General features: G+C 45.4%; 2 protein-coding genes across 2 annotated transcripts in view; both read left to right on the top strand.

Moving 5' to 3' along the window:
• Positions 1-1,980: 1,980 nt before the first annotated feature.
• klc2 (kinesin light chain 2) lies at positions 1,981-18,576 on the top strand. The gene is given in 15 exon segments (XM_030338842.1): positions 1,981-2,466; positions 3,748-3,995; positions 4,640-4,917; positions 4,919-4,986; positions 5,709-5,925; positions 6,416-6,605; positions 7,841-8,014; positions 8,412-8,511; positions 9,638-9,687; positions 9,911-9,978; positions 10,765-10,873; positions 12,935-13,075; positions 14,375-14,499; positions 14,900-14,957; positions 15,172-18,576. Coding segments are annotated over 14 exon segments (1,890 nt in total). The 5' UTR covers positions 1,981-2,466; positions 3,748-3,767; the 3' UTR covers positions 15,256-18,576.
• A 256-nt stretch (positions 18,577-18,832) lies between these two features.
• prkd4 (protein kinase D4) overlaps positions 18,833-21,028 on the top strand; it is a 15,246-nt gene continuing 13,050 nt past the window's right edge. The window contains exons 1-2 of the mRNA XM_030338827.1: positions 18,833-19,016; positions 19,134-19,372. Of these exons, the coding sequence (XP_030194687.1) occupies positions 19,145-19,372 (228 nt within the window). The 5' untranslated portion in view covers positions 18,833-19,016; positions 19,134-19,144. The remainder of the gene's footprint in view (positions 19,017-19,133; positions 19,373-21,028) is intronic.

Raw genomic sequence — 21,028 nt, 5'->3', positions numbered from 1 at the left:
GTCGGCTGAAGTTTTAATCGCGGCTGTAAATGGGCACCCGGTGTTGTACGACCCAACCCTTTTTCAGTTCAGAGATCGAAACGCCATAGTGGTTTGGATACCAAGTGATGATAAGCGGGAGTAATTATACATCTAGAACGTTCGTATTTAAGCGGGAATCATTTTCATTTGCGCTCCATCAGTCGGTTGCACCAGCACAACGTAAAGCCGATCATAAGTTCGGGTGTAAAGTCTGCCTTAACCCTACGCTCGACGTAGCTAGTGTCAAACTAAAGGTGTTCTAAATTTTGGTTGCACCACCATAACTTAAGTTGTAACGTTACTAGTAGTGCATAAAGTGTACCAGTGTCGCTTTTAATGACGTTTAGATAATTTCAAGCCAATCATTGACAGATAACAATGTAAACAGGAAATACCGGCAAGTTTCCACCTTACCCGAGTGAAGGCGCGTTAGCACCCAAATGAGAGGGCAAACAAAACAGTTTCAGTCATTTATTCTCTAAAATTTGCTTGGACGGTATAGGCGTGAGGTTAAGCTATTGGATGGCGGATTTTATAATAAATAAATAAATATAATATTCCGCCCGGCAAAACCGAAATCGCGCATATAATTCAACATCATCATAATAAAGAAATGGATCGATACGGTCACGGACAATCCGTTCCCGGCGCAAAACGCATTGAAACTCCTCTACCCATTGCTCAAAACGAATAGCCATCTTTACCCTGCGTTAGTGTTGAAATCTTTTTTACGTTTTTTTTTCTTTTAATGGTTCTTTATCGTTAGTATGGAACTTACACCAGCTAGAGGGGAGGTGTAAAAGATAAGTTATAACTTAGTGTTACGTTGAAACTATCTGCTTGGTGCAACTGCTATTTTTTTAGTAGAGTGTAAAGTCAAACGTTTGGGTGATTTACGTTCAACGTAGCCTAAGTGGGACCTTACGTTCTGCTGGTGCAACTGGACCCATGTCACCAATCTAACCAACCAATCGCGTGTATGCTTTAAACAAAAACAAAAAAGTTTTTGAAATCGTCACATAAACAAACTAATCGACAAGACGGGGGATAAATGACAAGGGATATATCTCTTGTCTTTTATCCCTCTATTCCCCACTATTCACGGAGCCTGAGGTGAATAATTGTTAATTAAATAGTCTAGATAGATAGATAGCCTAGTCAAGTCCTAATTAATACCAAACGACACAAATCGTCGGGAATCCATTTAGGTGGTTCGGCCCACACAGGACAGTAGCCTACAAGACCACACAGAAGAAGTCTGACTAGACATACACACAATGCATCACATTAAAACTAGACACGCGTTGATAGATAGACAGATAGGCCTAGATAGATAGATATGTTCCATTATTTGCCTTGCGGAGCCACCAGTCCTGTGCACGTATGCAAATTAGCCATGTGCGCCAATGTATTTGTTTTGAGTGCGACGAGTGCAGATCATGATTTGCAGATCAGTGAAACATATTTTAACTAGCCTACTACAGCACGCAGGGTTTTTTGTTCTCGGTTGTAATTAGCCTACATTTCAGGAGGTTTTTTATATTGGGGGGAATCACTGTCCTACTTGTTGTCGAAGCACTTTATCCAACAAGCAAAACCGTCTCGGCAATATGGCCAAAGTGTATGGGAGAGTTCACTCTTTGATATGGCTGTCTGTACTAAAAGCATGGCTGCTTTAAATGCGTCTGCATAATTGAATTGTACGTCATGAGCGACCAAAGCGAACAGAAATCTCCGCAGCGAAACTTTGTGAGCGCTTTGGTCGCTCCTGGTGTGGACGTAGTCAGCGTTGAAGGAGAGGAGGACCATTTGAGTTGTGTGTTTTCAAAATCTGCTGGCGTTTCGCAAATCCCATACCCAACCTTTAATTCACTTTTAAGTCGCTTTGGACGAAAGTGAATGCTCAATGACCTTTACAGTATTTAACTATAGAGGCCACGTATATATATAGTCTTAACTGATTCCAATAGGCTAGAGTAGTATCGACATTTAAATCAAGATCCAGGAGGGGCCTACATCCTGACCTGTAAAATGGGCCTCTGCATCATCAGCTGTCGGATGCACTGTATGGCTCATCATAACTGCCAACCAACATAGCTGCCTATTCCCCCTCCTACCACCTCACCACACCGCCCTTGGTAGAAGGCTGCCGCTGCTGCTGAGGATGATGATGATGACGATGACGCAACCGACTCGGCTTGGCTGTGGATTCTGGGAGAAATTCACTCAACAGCCATCTTCGGGGTCTCGGCTGTCAAGCGGCACCTTTACATTATACAGTTAGGGTCACTTGTCTCAAAACAACAAACTATTTCAGTATGGCCGGTCTTTAAAGGGTTGCACCATCGCTGTAGCAGAGAGCCGAAGGGAAGCGAGTCTCAGGCGTTATCGGTGGATTGCTAACGGAAAGCCGCTATCCTCTCATCTGGTGCCAAGCGATCCGAGGTAAGAACGCTGCATGTCATTGAATATGAACCGGCTTGCATACCGTGTTGGTGTTATTTGCATTGCATTCAAGCGATTAAGTTATCGGTTAGATCGTATCGGTGTTTACTTTGCCGGGAAACGTGTTTTTGGGGAAACGAAGTTTAGGATAGCGGGCATTAGGGAAAAGGTAAACAAATGATGACATCGGCTAAATCCGCACATGTTGGCCTTTTTAATATGGCGTGTTTTACGATCCATCTTGCGGGGGGGAACGATGAAAACATGGTAGATGATCGCGACTGAGCTCCGTTGATGGTGGTGGTCGGGTACGTGTGCGCAAGGTGCTCCGGAGCGCCACCACAACAAGAGCGCTTTGTTCGGGACCAGGAAGGGAACAGGCGCACTTGTTCCCGGTGCACTTGCTAGCTCTAAGCGGCTTCACCCGGAGTCCAAACCAACGAGCGATCCTTTAGGAGACTTAACACCGGGAGTTGTTGTGTATGACTGTGTTTCTACTGTTTTAATCAGTCTACGTAGAGATGCATAGTTAAAATTGCATCTTGTCTTTTGGTATCCGCTTGTTCTTAGGGAGGGCCTGACCCGAGAGGTACTGTTTACAAACACCGATAGTCATTTGGTCCAAACTTGGCTTAATAGCTTTGACAGTGATGGTTAATCAACGTTTTAAATCGGTCTTAAAACCCGATCTCCTCATTGATACAGTGAGCGATGGTCTATATTGTCGGTCACCTTGGGTTTGATCGATCCTCGCCTCTGACTGATTGAATAACACGGATGGCAACTCTGTCTGGGTGACTTACTTTAAAATAAGAGCTGGTGATTTGTTGATTGGTCATTTTCTGAAATCGATATGAAGATTTCCTCACAAATGTCATTGTTAAGGTCGGGACTTTAAACGTTCATGTTGGTGCATTGCAGTGAATGGATGGGGGCGGCCGGGCGGGGTATGGAGAGGAGGGTGGCTGAATGAGGATGAGAAGAGTGCGTGTGTGCGCGTGTGTGTGTGGAGGCGCGTGCAGGACAGGTGCTTGTCACTGAGCACTGCTATCGGAATGTCACGTTGTATGCAGAGCGGCTGTCTTTCATTCATTATTGTTATTATGCTAAGATCCTTTTGAAGTTGATGTGCGCATGTCGCCATCAGTTGGAACTCATCCAAGTTTAAACACTAGTGTCAACATTGTTAGTCCGAAACAACTAGTTTACATGAACCGTTCAGGTTGAAAACCCAGTGTACCTATGCTATTTTAACAGCTTCCCCCTTTATTCCTCAAACAGTCAAGTGTACATTTAGGGAGATGTCGACCATGGTGTACCCACGAGACGAAGCCCTGGAGCGGCTTAGTCAGGACGAGATCGTCCTCAACACCAAGGCGGTCATCCAGGGCCTGGAGACGCTGCGGGGGGAGCATGCCCAGCTCCTCAACTCCCTGCTGGACTGCACGCAGCCACCCGTAGCCCAGGAGCGGTCGGGCCTGCTGCGCAAGAGCATGGAGGCCATCGAGTTGGGCCTCGGGGAGGCACAGGTGAGTGGATGGATCGATTTGTTTTGAGTGGTTAGTAAGTGATCTAAAGTAGCTCTTTGTCCATGAAAGTGTGTCAGCGCTTACTCCTAATTCCCACAAGGCTATCCCCCTGGGTTATGCTCTGAATCCTCCCTGGGATTTGGGCTATTGTGATACAAACACAGGAATGCTTGTTATTGTTATTGTTGTCAAGGCCTGGTCTTAAAGGGATACGCTAATGTATCTGTGAAATTGCCGTTGGTCCGTCGTCCCTGGATTCAGACGAGTTGTTTGAAATTCAATATTGTGCGTCCAGAAGAGGAGTACAATGGGTTAGCATTTGCTTTCCGTTAGCCGCTTCCATTGACTTGCAGAGTAACAGTAGCCTAGCTTGTGTTCATGTGAGGGGAATACACTTTTTATTACCTTCCGAGATTTCAAATGTGTTTCAGATAGTCGCTTATTCAAAAGGAGTAGAGTAGCAACAACACACAGATGCACACAATTTATTCAGCACTATTTTCGTCGCTGTTATAATTACCCAACCTTAGATGTGCCGTTGACGCAAATATATAATCAGCTACTTCTGCATTGGTAATCAAAGCGGAGTGTGTGTGTGTGTGTGTGTGTGTGCGCTTCTCCCATCCCCTCCCTTCCCCAACCAGGTGATCATCGCCCTGTCAGGCCACCTCAGCGCCGTGGAGTCGGAGAAGCAGAAGCTGCGGGCCCAGGTGCGCCGGCTGTGCCAGGAGAACCAGTGGCTCCGCGACGAGCTGGCCAACACGCAGCACAAGCTCCAGCGCAGCGAGCAGAGCGTGGCCCAGCTGGAGGAGGAGAAGAAGCACCTGGAGTTCATGAACCAGATCAAGAAGTACGACGAGGACCCCGCCGCCGGGGCCTCCCCGTCCGACGAGAAGGGCCGGGCTGGGGGAGGAGGAGGAGGAGGGGGGGGGGGACGGCTCCAAGGATAACCTGGATGATCTGTTCCCCAACGATGAGGACCAGGGGCCAGGTACGAGGGGTGGGGTCTGAGGGGAGGAGGGGAGCTGGTTTGGATGGGGCTGGATGGGTTGCATAAGGTTGTATAGGGGCGAGGGCGTTGGATTGATTCCCTGCTGGAAGGTTCTGGGGGTTAAATTACCGCTTTGTACCCAGATACAATGGGTACAATTACCTTCTGACCTTACCGGTTATACTCCTAAATGTCATCTATTTGAAGTAACCTTAAATCTCTTTTAGATTAAAGTGTCGGCTAATTGATTGAACAGTAATAGAAAGTGTATCAAAATACGGAGCACTCAACACTCTGATCTATAATACAGTGAATAACAATGTGAAAACGTTGACAGAAAATCTGCACGGAAGGCTTTTCCCAGAAGAGAAGATGTTTTTCCTTTTTTACTTCCGATTGGATTCGGCAAGCAAAGAGAGCACGAGATTAAATTACTTATATAATCGACTCGTGTTTCCATATGATGGGCCAAACCTATTTATGAAAATCTCTTGCTACCCAGCCAAGGCTATACCTAGCCTCACTGCAAACTCTGATTTGAATATGTGGACTCCCTCTCTCCCCCTCCCTTTCTCTCTCTCACCCCCTCCCTTTCTCACTCTCTCTCTCCCTCCCTTGTCCTTCTCTCTCCCCCTCCCTTTCTCCCTCTCTCTCTCCCTCCCTTTCTCCGTCCCTTGTCCTTCTCTCTCCCCCTCCCTTTCGCTCTCCCTCCCTCCCTCCAGCCCAGCCCAGCGGCGAGGTGGCAGCCCAGCAGGGGGGCTATGAGATCCCAGCCCGCCTGCGGACCCTCCACAACCTGGTGATCCAGTACGCGTCGCAGGGGCGCTACGAGGTGGCCGTGCCGCTCTGCAAGCAGGCCCTGGAGGACCTGGAGAAGACCTCGGGCCACGACCACCCCGACGTGGCCACCATGCTCAACATCCTGGCCCTGGTCTACAGGTGAGACCTTATTGTGTATTATGATCCCCATGTGACCACATGTTATCATTGAATAAGAGTGAATACTAGTGTATTGATTATTTATTATAAATAGGTAACATCGATATGATTGTCCAAATACTATCTCGTCTTAAGAAGACGATATTGAAACCGAAAACTTATGAAACTCCCCGTCTATGCTCTCTCACACACACACACACACACACACACACACACACACACACACACACACACACACACACACACACACACACACACACACACACACACACACACACACACACACACCTCTCTCTCTAACACACACACACCTCTCTCTCTAACACACACTCACCTCTCTCTCTAACACACACTCACCTCTCTCTCTCACACCTCTCTCTCTCTCTCTCTCACCACACACACACACACACACACACTCACCTCTCACCTCTCTCTCTCTCACACTTCTCTCTTACACACCTCTCTCTCCTCCCCCCCCCCCCCCCCTCAGGGACCAGAACAAGTACAAGGAGGCGGCCCACCTGCTGAATGACGCCCTGGCCATCCGGGAGAAGACCCTGGGCCGGGACCACCCGGCGGTGGCCGCCACCCTCAACAACCTGGCCGTGCTCTACGGCAAGAGGGGCAAATACAAGGAGGCGGAGCCGCTGTGCAAGAGGGCCTTGGAGATCAGAGAGAAGGTGGGCTGCGGGGGGAGGAACGTGGACTCATACACCGTCACATAATGAAGGGACTCAATTTTAAATCAAAAAGATAATTTATTTTAAATGATACAAAACAAGGCGAAACAAATGACCAGGGATAGTTGGTTTACCTGCAAGGATTTGTGGGGAAAGAATTAGATAAAGCAAAGTGCCCATGTGAAAGCGTAAAGCATAAGAGTGCCTGCCTCAACCGAATAGGTGCCCTAACTGAGGGAGAGTGAAAACCTGCTTCTATAACCCCGCCCCCATCACCCGGGTGTGGTCAATCAGGACATTAGGATACTGAGGCCTAGCCCTGCCCATCAGTGGAAGCAACGACCAAAAGGGGGCGCAGGGCGTCATCAGAGGGGACTGATGCTGGGACTCTCTGAACTTAGTTGTTGGACTCCCTGAGCAAAGAAGCCAAGTTAAGAGTATTGTAGTCCGACCAGAGGCAATTCCACAGATAACAGAGTAATATAAAGTCCTTTTGTGTGTACATTTAAAGATTTTAAAGACGCACAGTATTACAATTGTAGCTCACATGTTGAAGAGCCTTGTTTGGCTATTCTATTCAAAAGATGATAAAGATTAAAATAGTATAAAATATTACACATCCCATTCTCTAGATGTTCATATCTCGCCCGTAATAAATGACCGCAGCAATAGCTGCCGACACTTGACACACACAAACACACACATTTATAAATACAGGAAGTCTGACACTAATAAAAATAACCACAATGCAGTTTGTGTCATTCTCCCCCACCTCCGGTACCATGAAAGCACTACCAGGACGTGACTAAACTACTGAATAAAACCCAAAAATACCACAAGAATGTCAATAGATAGATTATCTGGTGCAAATCCCCTCGACGTTAGTTTCTTATCTTTCTGCTCAATATGGTCCCCATGATAGTTCCCACCGCCACACACTCACTCTCTCTCTCTTTCTTTCTTTCTCTCTCTCTCTCTTTCTTTCTTTCTTTCTTTCTTTCTTTCTTTCTTTCTTTCTTTCTTTCTTTCTTTCTTTCTTTCTTTCTTTCTTGCTTACAGCTGTCCATCGTATTCGTTGATGACGTTGAGCTGGGTTATTGTGGGGGCTTCCGCTATGTACTAACGCACAAACACATACACACGCACACCAGAGCTTGAACCAGCTCAGTCGTTGTAGCCAACGGCCCAAAATAGCGTGTGTTTTTTGTAATTGCTACATCCATTATTATGTGCAGGTCCTGGGGAAGTATCACCCGGACGTGGCCAAGCAGCTCAACAACCTGGCGCTGCTCTGCCAGAACCAGGGCAAGTACGAGGAGGTGGAGTACTACTACCAGCGGGCCCTGGAGATCTACCAGTCCAAGCTGGGCGCCGACGACCCCAACGTGGCCAAGACCAAGAACAACCTGGTCAGTCTGCCCGCTGGTTCTGCGTTGTGCACTCAGATTCTTGTTAACATGGGTTTTTAAGGAGAATTTAGACACGATTGTAAACCTCATTCAACTACCAATTCAAATTCCACATAATTTGCAAAACATGTTTTCTAATTCCTTAGTTATTGTTAACTTTATTTAAAAAAGAACTTTTCATACACGAGGCAGACTCAAAATGCTTCACATAGAAACATCGTTATGAAATAAAATAGACAATTAAAATAAACAAAGGCAAATTTAAAAAAATTACAAATTGTACACTATCTGCCTCCATGTTTGTTGTCCAAAAACGATCAAATCAACAAACTCGTAGGCCCACCACAAAGGTGTGTCGGCCCTGAGCCCGTTCCCCTCTGACTCTCTGCCCCCCCAGGCCACCTGCTACCTGAAGCAGGGCAAGTACAAGGACGCTGAGGCCCTCTACAAGGAGATCCTGACCCGCGCGCACGAGAAGGAGTTCGGCTCTGTTAACAGTACGTACACATCAGCGCCTCCATGATGTCATTAAGGCTCCTTTTCTGAGAACCCAACAGTCAACTCTTTTTGATTTGGTGAACCGACGGTTAAAGAACGATTTGTTGACGGCAGACATCGTAAATCCTCATCGTAAACTTATTTTAGGAGCTTGCAGAAAGATGTGACTCCGAATTTTTTGGACTGAAAGGTTTTTGTTTTTTTAATGGGACTGAAAAGAATGTCTTGATTCTAAAAGATACAAAAAATTGCAACTGCTGATTGCAGAGATGGCGTTACTATCTTACACATTGCTCAATGCTTCAGTTTACCTTGAATTCAAGGCATTTACTCCTGTCGTGCGTACAAGCTGGCGATCCGTTGCCTTGGTTACTCAGGGCATTAATCAGTGCCATTCGACGTGCACAAGCACTGTTCACGTTTGGACTGGGCATTGCAAAGCTAAGCCAATTCAAAACTCACCCTGCACTTACATGCAGACTATAGTCTGCAAGTCTCGAGAGTATTATCCGGCGGAAGCATCCTGACAGAAATGCAATTTAAGATTGCTTGCTTCCCTTGAGCTGTGGTCTCCTTCGGGAGATCAGACGGCCTGGGAATGAGGTCATGCATAGGACTCGAGTGCTGTAGCGAGGCGTTGATAGTGACACCCTCACACACGCACTCGCACACCAAATGTCACAAGACAAGACGCGCAAACAGACTCTCACTTCCAAACGCTTCTGCGTTGGATTTGAACGTTTTCATTTGTTGATGTTATTTTTAAATGGGACACTTTCATCTCTGCTATACATAGATCTTATTCTATGAAGGCCCCATTTAGACCGAGCCTTTGGTGAATCCAGAACCTCCTCATGGTCATATACACAATAAATGTACAAACCCCAGTAGCGATGCAGAGAGAGAGCTATGCTATAGCTCACAGCCAGGCAGTGTATGGGAAACCCGAACCGTGTGTGTGTTGTTGGGCGCGCAACGGAACCGCATGCTCGGCCGTTTCCACGGCGACGCTCCGTGACTCGCCCCGCCCTCACGCCTCTTGGCTGAGGGCTGTGATGGATGATGGCCTCCCTGCCGGCTGCCCTTTCTAACACGTCTCTCCCCGTCCCCTCCCTCTCTCCGCAGACGACAACAAGCCCATCTGGATGCATGCAGAGGAGCGGGAGGAGAGCAAGGTTGGTCCTACTGACCCCCCCCCCCCACCCCCCCTCATCACTAGTTGATGACAATAGGGCTGGGCGATTAATCAATCTTTTTTTTTATTATTATTATTTTTTTTTTAGTGGCTGGATACATATTCAAGTTCTCAGTTACAACGATTTCTTGGAGAGAAATGCTGAATAAATGCATCTTTTCAAACTCGAACATAATTGTTTGAATATGGTTTTGCTCTCCCAGGGAAAGCGTAAGGACTGCGGCCCCGCTGTGGAGTATGGAGGCTGGTACAAGGCCTGCAAGGTGGACAGGTGAGGACACGACCATAATGGGGATAATATGGTTCATATTGCTGACAATACAGTGTTTGATTATCGAGCGCTTTACAGAGTAATACTGTGAAAATTGACAAAAGACAAAAGTAAAAAGTAGACGAACAGAGATGCAATGCGCCGTTCTTGTATGAGTCAAACCCGAACCGTCCACACACTAATAGCCCACTGAATGTCCTGCTTCACCGCGCGCACTTCCTCCGCTCTGACTCAGCTCGCCGCCACGGTTTTCTCCTTACTTTGCTCATGGTTTTATCTGGATATTTCCGATAAGCGAGTGGCACAGCACTTCCATGCCGTCCCCTGGTGATCAGCCCTGATCAGGCGGTCAGCTCGGAGCCACTCTGTTGTGGCACATAATGATAAACGGATCCGAGACCGACCGAGACCCAATTTACCATGATAAAACGTGGTAACCTTGGTAACCTACGGTTCTCGGGTCGGCTCGGATCCCAGGGTTCAGGGAGACCAGTGAAGACCTCTACCTCGAAACACGAAAACACAAAATAATCTAGTTTTAGTACGTGAAATGCATGCAAAAGTACACTACAAAAGTGAACTCAAGATTTCTTCCTTGCTGATTAAGGGAGTTTTTTCTTGCCCTTTTGGGGTTTGATTCAGGGCGATGACATAAATATATGGCCTGTTATGCCCTTTGAGACTGATTAAGGGCTATACAAATACAATTTAATTGAACAATAACCTTTTCGATGTCTTTTCTTGCGTTGCTATTTTCAATGTATTGTATGCATTCCCTGGTCCTAGCCCTACAGTCAACACCACCCTGAAGAGCCTGGGCTCGCTGTACCGCCGCCAGGGCAAGCATGAGGCAGCCGAGACACTGGAGGAGTGCGCCAACAAGACCCGCAAACAGGTACAGCCCGCCCCCCCCGGAGCAGCCCTCTCCTCTGATTGGTCTAGCCCGTTACTGTCTGCAGTGCGTGGTTGGATCTCATTGGTCACATGCTGTTCAGTTCTCTCTTTATAGTCTGTTTTCTTCTGTCGCTCTCTCTGTCTCTCTCTCTCTTGTATATTGATGGCTTATATATATATATATATATATATATATATATATATATATATATATATATATATATATATATATATATATATATATATATATATATATATATATCAGTGGAGGCTTCTCCATTGAGGAGAGGGAGGAATATCCTCCCTAACATTGTTGAGAATAAAAAATGTAGATTGCCCAGACTATTGTAATGAATTAATGCCCTTAAATATGACTACTTTATTGCCTTTGAATATATAATGTTCGTTTCCCTGGGTAAAGGGACATTAGCACCCCCTATCGCCTATTGACAATTACTTCAGGGAGGAACGTCCTCCCTCCGCCTCCGTTGACTCCCATTCATTTCCCCGAAAGTACTGGCGGCCGGTGGATAACATGGGTTTCAATGGGAGAGAGGAGGAATATCCTCCTCTGAGTGGGTGGGACCTTAAGGGGTCTGATTCGCGCAAAAATCTATCCGTCTGCGCTATGAACCAATAAGCAGGATCCCTGGACGTTGAGCAGTGTTGCCAGATTGGTCAGATTTCCCACCCAATTGGGCTACTTTTAACCATGTTAGGTTGGGACAATTATCTTTGGGCGGGAAATCTGCCCGATCTGGCAACGCTATCGATAACAAACCCGGTCTGCATTGCCGCGGTGCTCAGTCGAGACGCAGAGCACGTGAAATCTGCGATAGCGAGATCCTAAATGAACAATGGAAACATTGGAAACGGAGGACATTGTTAACGTCTTATTACAAAAATCATTCCATTCATTCAGTTACAGTGCTAAGTTAGCGACCAAAGAAAGAGGTAGACCACTTCCCAAAATCAAGGTCACCAGAAGTAATGGCAACGTCAGTGTTGTGAGTGCTACATGGTTTGCTAGGTACGCATGGCTTACTGGTAGCATTACAAGCAATCGACTTTATTGCTGGCCTTGTTTGCTTATGAATAATAGCAAATCTCCAACGTGGGCTGTTCATGGTTTCACTGATGTTGTCTTCGCAACGCAAACAGCAAGGAGGATTGACCTGATCTATAAATGAAGTCCCTCAATCTGAATAGTTAGGCTTACAGCCCATGTAAATAGTTTTGAAATAATGTTCTTGTTGTTCTTACTAGTTTGTTACTCTGACCGCTCTGTTTGATATTGTAGAAAGGGTGTTAGCGAATGATTAAGAGCATGATGCATTTTAAATGGCATCACTTTGGTTCTTGAGTCTTTTCTTAAAACAATTGTAACTGAAAATAAACATAGCTAAATAACTTCAGTCAGTGAGGGCAAAAATAGGCCCAATGATAGGCCCAGATTTTTTTATTTACTTTTACAAATCAATAGTAGGCCTGATTTAACTAATATGCTTTGCATCCTTTCCTTCTCAAATTAGTGATGCCACTGGTGGCTTTGTATACATTTTATTCACATAACTCCCTCCCTGCTATTTTGTAATTCACCAAAACACCCTGAAACAACTTGAGTCTCACATTCTTACAGGTTGGCCACCATACACAAACAGTGCAAGCAGGCCAATGGCAACCAAGCGCGCAGTCCTTCCTCCCTCACTTTAAAAACCACCAGCCGCCACTGATATATAGAGAGAGAGAGAGAGAGAGAGAGAGAGAGAGAGAGAGAGAGAGAGAGAGAGAGAGAGAGAGAGAGAGAGAGAGAGAGAGAGAGAGAGAGAGAGAGAGAGAGAGAGAGAGAGAGAGAGAGAGAGAGAGAGAGAGAGAGAGATCAATTGAATATATGTAATCTCTTTTTTTGTTTTTCTCATTTGTGAAATAATTTAAACATCGTTTTGGTTAATTGATTTTCGTGCTGTTCATTTTGTTTTGTATTTTTGATATGTTTGATATTTATTGACACGTCTGAAATAAATGTCATCAATTCAAATGTAATGGATTCCATTCTCCCCAGGGTATCGACGCCATCAACCAGAGCAAGGTGGTGGAGCTGCTGAAGGACGGGGGGCACGGAGGGTCCGAGCGACGGCCGGTCCGGGACGGCAGCGGCCAGCGGGGGGACAGCGAGGGCGACGACTCGGCCGAGTGGATCGGGGTCAGTTTCACACTTGGGGGTCCTTTTGAAGCTAATGTTGACAGCTGTTTGTGGATGTTTATGCTAAAGGTTGTGTTGAAGCTAATGTTGACCACTGTGACCGTATTTCTATGCTAGTGGTCAGCTTAAAGGTGCCATATTATACCACCAGGTGTGAGTGTGATTAGCCGTTACAAGCCGTTTTGAAAATCGGCCTCTTCTGACATCACAAGAGGCCGTGTCCAACTAGATGTCCACGAGATTTTCAAAACTGCTTGTAACGCCTAATCACACTCACACCTGCTGGTATCTTCGCCTTTAAAGCTAATGTTGAGCGTTGTTAACTGACATCTACGCTCACGGTCAGTTTAAAGCAGGGGTTCTCAAAGTTTTGACAGCTGAGGGCCAATTTAGGCACCCAAAATTTGACTGTCGGCCGCCAAAGGAAAAATAAATTGGCGGTAAACGCCGTCAGCATCCCATTGGTGTAAGAAAACATTGCACCGTGGACCTCTGGGAGTGAGGTCTAAATCACGAAACTGAGGTTCATCCTTTCAAAGTAATGTACAGTCGGATTAAAACTAACAAATGTAACAGGACTTAATTGAAAGCTAGAGAGAGTCGACTTTTCTCTTTATATTTATTTATTTTTGTTTAAATTAATATTGATATAAAAAAATATATATATATATATATTTTTTTTACTTGCATCTGTTGCATCTGTTTGTCATTGCGGGCCGCCAGGAATGTTTCTGCGGGCCGCACTTTGAGAACCAATGGTTTAAAGCTCATATTAACCACGATTAGCTGACGCTAATTCTAATGCCCGGCGTGTAGGGAGCAGATGTTTGTGCTTGTGGCCTTCTTAAAGCTAATGTCAACAGCTGTTGAGAGGTCAGGACAGATGTTTTTCACTTCCACAAATCCACACTTTGTAGTGGAATTACAGTCCATTTGTTGATCCTCATTAAAGCTGTCTTGTAGCTTAATAGGATTTCTGGAGTGCATTGGACTTTTATGTTTTATTGTGCTTAGTGGGAAGATGCTGGCTTGCTGTGAGTTTTGTTTCGAATAAATGCTTTGGAGTGGAGTGCAGTGCAGTTCTGGGTCATATATTAATTAATGGCCCTTTTTTAAAAAGTGTACATTTGGTAAAAACGATCATTATAACCAGAATGTGATGTGACAGGCCGACAGATTGGGTGGAGATGTTGCTCTTTCACTCTCTGAATGAAGGACAACGCTTTGCGTCATGAACAACATCCAATGACAAAAGTGGACTGGATGTTGACCTCTGGCTGACCTTTGACCCCCTCCCAGGATGGCAACGGGGCCCTGCGTCGCAGCGGCTCCTTCGGCAAGATCCGGGACGCCCTGAGACGCAGCAGCGAGATGCTGGTGAAGAAACTGCAGGGCAGCGGCCCTCAGGAGCCCCGCAACCCCGGGTGAGACTAATGCCCACTCCCATTTCTACCCCTTACCCCTTCCCCTTACCCCTTCCCCTTGTTTTGAAGGGGTAAGGGGTAAGGGGAAGGGGTAAGGGGAAGGGGTAAGGGGTAGAAATGGGATTGGGCCTTCCAGACCCCTGTACACCCCGGGTGAGAGCGGCCCCCCTGGGTCTAAACCCTTGGTGGGACCGGACCCCCTGGGTTTAAACACTGGGTGGGACCGGACCCCCTGGGTCTAAACCCCTGGTGGGACCGGACCCCCTGGGTTAGAAAGACAGCCTCCAGCGGTGACATAGTCTATACATGACAGCTCACCAATGTCTCCCAGCCGTCATTAGTGTGTGTTACTGTGTTACCGTGTGGATGTGTGTTAACCAACGTGTTTTGTGCCCCTCAGGATGAAGAGGGCCAGCTCTCTGAACTTCCTGAACAAGAACGCAGAGGAGACTACACAGGTGGGTTCTGGCTGAATTTCTTCCCTTCCTGCTCCAGAATGCAGATGTCCTTGTTTCCATTCACCATCGTGTCGTTGTTCAAGACCAAAAGCAGAACCGTGTCCAGATATTGCCATGTCGGGTTCCACGTCATTTGTCACTATGAATCACAGTTGTAAAGCGATGTAGCAAAGCGATATATTGATATATTTTCTTGTCTCGTTTTTCTGTGTAGGAAGCCAACTCTGGCCTATCAGACTGCAGGGGACTAAGTTCCAGTAACGTGGACCTAACAAGACGCAGCTCTGTGATTGGTTAGATGCAGAGAGAAGGTGGGACTAGAGAGAAAAGAGCGGCCCAATGAGGAGAGGCTGTTTTGCATCTGAGAATCAATCAAACACCATACTCTCGACCAAGCTCCAATACCTGAATACAAAGTTTCCTTTTTTTTTATATAACACTGAAGAACAAGAAAATCAAACTGAAATATATTTTCGTCCAATGATCATTGAGGTCGGGATCACACGTAAGGCATCTAAATCCATTACATTTGCATAATATGCAAATAGTTCAAATAGAGCTAAATAAGTATATATCTTACGGCTACATTGATATGCTGATGATGCCCTGCTAAACAGAGCACAATGCATGAGCCGTTTAATTCTGCTTGCTGAATTCTCTTATTTCTGTGGTGGGATGAGGGGGGTTCACCATAAACAATTTTGCAATTGAATGAATGACACAGGTTTATGAAATATGAATTCCCGGATTGAAATGGCTCATGTGTGATCCCAGAGTCAGTGCCGAGTCCCTGCTGCATCTGCATTATGTAAAAATTGTTAACGATGATCTGATGTCCTAGAGAACTGAGGCCTTTGACATTGTACGCATGCCGCTTACGAGGAAGTTGGACTTCTGCACATGACTGCCCCTTTGTGGTGTCTCGGGGCGTTTCGGTTCAGAGAGGGTGCGATCACTGGGGAGGAGGGGAGGCTAACGTACACTGTGCCATATCACTTGTAGCACGAACCACTTTGCTAATGCTAATGGCCAATCTGCACGTTATCACCGATGTTGAAGCGGCTATGATTCGTTAGACTTTATTGTAAAGGAATAAATAGTGGTTGTTATTGAAGGAAGAAAAATATATATACTTTGGATTGTCAAACAATAGCACTGACCGGTTAAACCTCACTTTTGCCTTTTGATTTTATTTTATGTATACACAGGGTTAAATTATTAGATTTTTCTTTTGTACATAGTTTGTTTTTGTTTCCAGTGTCTGGTTTGTAATGGACCTCATATGAAAAGCTGTAGTAAAACGAGATCTAAAGATTAGTGGGGGGAGGAGGAGAGAAAAAAGTGAACAAGGAAGGAAAAGGAGGAGGGTCGAAAAGGACAGAAGTATTAAGGTTGGACCTTTCAGTACCTGAGGCAGGTAGGGGAGCATAACCCGCCGAATAAGCTAAAAAACAAAACACTACCGACCTAGACCCCATCTCGCCATAGAGGATTCAACCCAGACGGCTACGATGCACGTTTTGTTCCAGTAGGGCGGCCATCTTTAATTTCTGCATCTCAGCGACGTCTGAAAAACAATTCCTAAACCAAACCTCTTTGGAAAAAAGAAGAGGGAGAGCTACATTCTGACGAAATTCCAATATCATGTTTTCAACCAAAAAAATGAAAATGATTTGTTTATTTTGTCAAGTCAATTTGATTCTAGCTATTGTAAGTTGGGGAAAAACCCATGGAAAAGATTTTGTTTTTGGTTGTTTGTTTGGGGTCGAAGCCCCTTGTTAATCCCCTCGTAAGCTGCTGTTCACAAGGTACTCACTAGAAGGTTTACATTACCTCCAACTTGTATCAGTCTTAATAAATGGAACTGACGTAGACGTTCTCACTCTGTCGCTAGAAGAAATGTCATCTTTCGACGGTATACAAGGTACAATTTGAGACTGTGATAGTAAAGTGGTTGTGTTTGTTATACTTTGTCCACTCTTTTTGCTTTTTGAGTGTCATGTCTTCATACACAAAGAAATCTATTTTACTTCAATGTATCATGCATGTAGATCCAACTGGAAAATGTTGACTTAAAATGTGGGCAAGAATCCGTCCATTGGAGAGCGTCTGTTGTTTTACCTCCGCACCCGCTTGGCCGGCTTCTTTGTGTTTTGTTTTGTAGTGGTTTTACTACGGGATATTCTATTGGTAGCCGTTTTCAATGTTTGAATATTGCTTTGAAGGTTGATAATGTGGACTAGGGGGAGATGAGAAAGGGTGAACAGTAGCTGAACACCTACAGAGGATGTATGTAACATACCGTAATCCCGGGACCTTGAAATATGACCCAGCAAGTTGATGTGTTAACGCCTCGGAAATTCAGGTTTGATTCGTCACAAAGATGCAACCATGACCACCATGACCCTAACCCCGCCCCTCGCACCCACCTCCCAAAGCTGAATTTCAGACAATCCAAACGTGGGGACGTCCTCCTTTGTAAAGAGAGGGCCAGTCAGACGAGCCAGGAAGGTGATGGGTGTCAAATGAAGGGACTCCCTTGGCTCAAATGATCCGCCGTCTCTCTGTCTTCTTTCTCTTTTTGGTGGAGGACCCTGATTCAGATTGCAGACGTGTCAACTTGCTGGGTTTCACTTTTGAAGGGCCCGTATGGTCTCTGCTTGTGCACTCGGAGGGCTCGGAGAGGTAGAACAGGATGTGGGGGGCTTTGTAAGAGGAAGGGCTGATGCATGACGGAACGCCTTTGGCCAAATGATTGTGATTGGTTGAAGATGAAAAGGGCGATAATTGTTCAGAAGATTGTCGAGATGTTTCCGGTGTCGGAGATACTCGACAAAAGTGCTTTTACTGTTTGTTAGCAGCAAAGATGTACTTCATTATATTCCACATATGAAGCATATAGATCTATGTATATAGATATATATAGATATCTGCACATCGGTCACTCATAATTATCAATGTTACACTCAATATTTTCACTAGATTTTTAAAAGTATCAGTTTTTATTCTCTTCCTTGTCTCACACACACACACACACACACCATTTTCCCGCTGTGTATAATCTTAGATTTGTGTTTTGTTTATTGCAGATCTCCCATGAAATAAAGAATGTTCTAGAGACCAGAGCGAGAGGTTCTGTCCTCTTATCAGAATCTAGAAACCACAGGCAGATACCGCTTCCTCTATATCATACATAGATAGACATATGTAGTTCACAAAACAACTGTATGAATATAAATAAGCAAGTAGACCATACTAGTGAAGGTAACTCTTCTAGCCGTGCAGCGGAACCGAAAAGTAACAGATCCATAATCGGGATTAAGAGTGACTGCTGTCAATCGCCTCTAAAAATATTAACATCAGCACACAATGTCAATGCAATGAAGGTTCTTAAAAAAACATCAAATGGTCCAATTCAGCACTTTTCCTGGTGGTTCTCGTTAACGTCCTCATGCAGTTCAAATGCGTCTATTAATAGCCTTCACACAGCTACCCAGAAGAAAAGCATGGTCATGGTGGAGGTAAGCGGGAGATCTGAGAACCGTTGATACATGGATGTGATGTTATGGATGTGAAGCTGCATATGCTATATTTTACCATTAAAGTAATCCACACACACTCTGCTTTGCAAACTCATTCTGTGTCTCTGTTCGCGCACTGAGGAAAATAACATTAGTCTGTAAGGCTTTGAAGTAATGATGAATTACAGAGCGATGTCATTCCCCCCAACCTACACGTAATCGCTTGCCACGGAGCCCCCACTGTGTAGGGCAGAGGGTGTGTTGGTGGGCGTGGTGTGGTGTGGGGGGGGGGGGGGGGGGGGGGGGGGGGGGGGGGATTTGGTACGTTTCACTTCCTGTCTCGCATTGTCACATACATCAAGTGGCGTGCGCTGGAACCAGAGTCACCGGAGTTCATATCCGAGCACAATCGCAGGAGAGCAGAGAATGGCAGATCACAGCCAGTTCCCTGGTCCGTAGCGTTTACATGTGTATGTCTACATACACACACACGCACAGGCGCACACCGACCTCCCTGGAGAAGATACTACTGCCATCGGTACGTGCCATCCATTCCATTCAACAATCTTCACAACAGCAACCACAGCACCACATTGTTGTCACTCTACATCAGATGAAACTTCTTCACACCTGTGGTGTTGTTTTTTAATCCTAGGTGACATCGCCATGACGACCTTGAACCCCACGGCCCCTGAGAGCCCCAGTGGCCCCGCCGTGGCCCGCTCCCCGCCCGCTCCCCCGGCGGGGCCGGTGGGGGGGGCGGTGTGGGAGACGGAGGGGCCGGTGTTGGTGCAGTTCCAGCTGGGTCTCTCCAGAGAGGTGGTGCGCGTTGCCGGGGGAAACGTCAGCTACCGCCACGCCAAGAGGCTGGCCATGGAGATCATCGCCCGCAAGGTCAGCGTGACACACATTGTGGTTTGATGAGTTTGTTGTGTGGGAGACTGAAGCCTTAAGAAACCTGGTTGGAATTGGGGGTTCCTAAACATGTGTGTGAACGAATGGATGTGCATGGGGTTCGCGACAGGGGATTTCTGTTGTCTACAGCATCACCTACATATAGATATTGATTCAATTTGTCAAGGAGTGCGCTTGTATTGATTGTTGTACGAATTGCCCTATGTGCAACCGACATAATACCAGGAATTAAATTCATGAAGTCATGTTTTCACCATTATAAACCAAAAAGCTTGAAGTATGTGACCGGGCCAGGCTTTTTTATTATAAAATGTGGAGGTCGCAAGGATCAGATCGATTTTTAACCCCAAAATACATCTTATGTGGTCGGACATAATGTTGTGGTCATTGGGTCACGCAGGAAGTGCCATGGCGCCTCAGAATGTCTCACTAGGATCACGAGGAGTGTTTCCCTAGTCATTTTTCAGACGAATATAAACTTTTGATACCCCTACTTCCTTTGCCGTTCAAGGCGTCTTTTAGATTGACACTTTCTTACCAAAAGATGACTCTTTATTGGAAATGACTGTGTGCGGGTGTGCTTGAATGTTGTGATGGGTGTGATCATTGTATGCAAGATAATACCTGGAAGTGTGCAAAACCGCATATGGAATGACACTTATTTATACACGTGATATATATATATTATCCCTTAGTCACAACATTAGAACTACATTTTTTTGCACACAGAATAATTATTGAATGTTATAATCTACCATTTGTTTTTAACGTTTTCTTGAAAAAATATCCTTATTTGTTTTAATATCGTGGCACATCATTCACCTTTAGACACCACAAACTGCCATGAACAACCATGCAATCGATGCTTCCTAAGCCCCACATGATAGGCTCTGATTCAGTCCTATCTCCATGGTGCTAGCAGCAGGGCCTCAAGGTTTGGCCTTATGAGCACTATTCCCTTTACATAGGAAATCAAAATGAAGGTGTTCTGTACGTTTTAGTTTTAATGATCTGATTCCAAATGGTGATCTTTGGTGGAGTTCATCCCGTTGTGTGCCACTGTATCGTATGCCTGCGTGACTTTTAGAGATTGTTTAAAATAAATCTTTTTTTAGAGATAAGTTGTAGTAATCGTGATGAGACGTGTTGAAGTTAACAACAGAGTGGGTTGAAAAATTACAAGAATTATTAAGAAATATATTTTTGAGTCGAGAACATTCATGATAAGAGATTATGAGGAAGTTAATTACTGTAGGAAAGAATACACAATTACCATTTTATTATCTCTTTCACAACAAATGACACAATAGGCCCTGGCACACACAATTGTGGAAATCAACCCTACTTCAAATCCATTTTTGGAAATCTAAGAGTCTGTTCGACATGACTGTTTTTCTCAAGCTATTTTCAGCCTTAAAGGTCAACCACCTTTGTGTGTATGTGTTTGTTTGAAACGCTCCAAATTAAAGTATCTTCTATCTAGAGAATACAGGCACATCATTTATGAGCAGGTATAGGGTGTTTAGCGCATCTTGTTCAAGGATGGTGTGTGTGTGTGTGTGTGTGTGTGTGTGTGTGTGTGTGTGTGTGTGTGTGTGTGTGTGTGTGTGTGTGTGTGTGTGTGTGTGTGTGTGT

The sequence above is a fragment of the Gadus morhua genome, chromosome 17, assembly GCF_902167405.1.
Source record: "Gadus morhua chromosome 17, gadMor3.0, whole genome shotgun sequence".
Taxonomy (NCBI): Eukaryota; Metazoa; Chordata; class Actinopteri; order Gadiformes; family Gadidae; genus Gadus; species Gadus morhua.
Note: the sequence above shows the minus strand (reverse complement) of the source record. Positions and strands in the feature narration are given on the sequence as shown.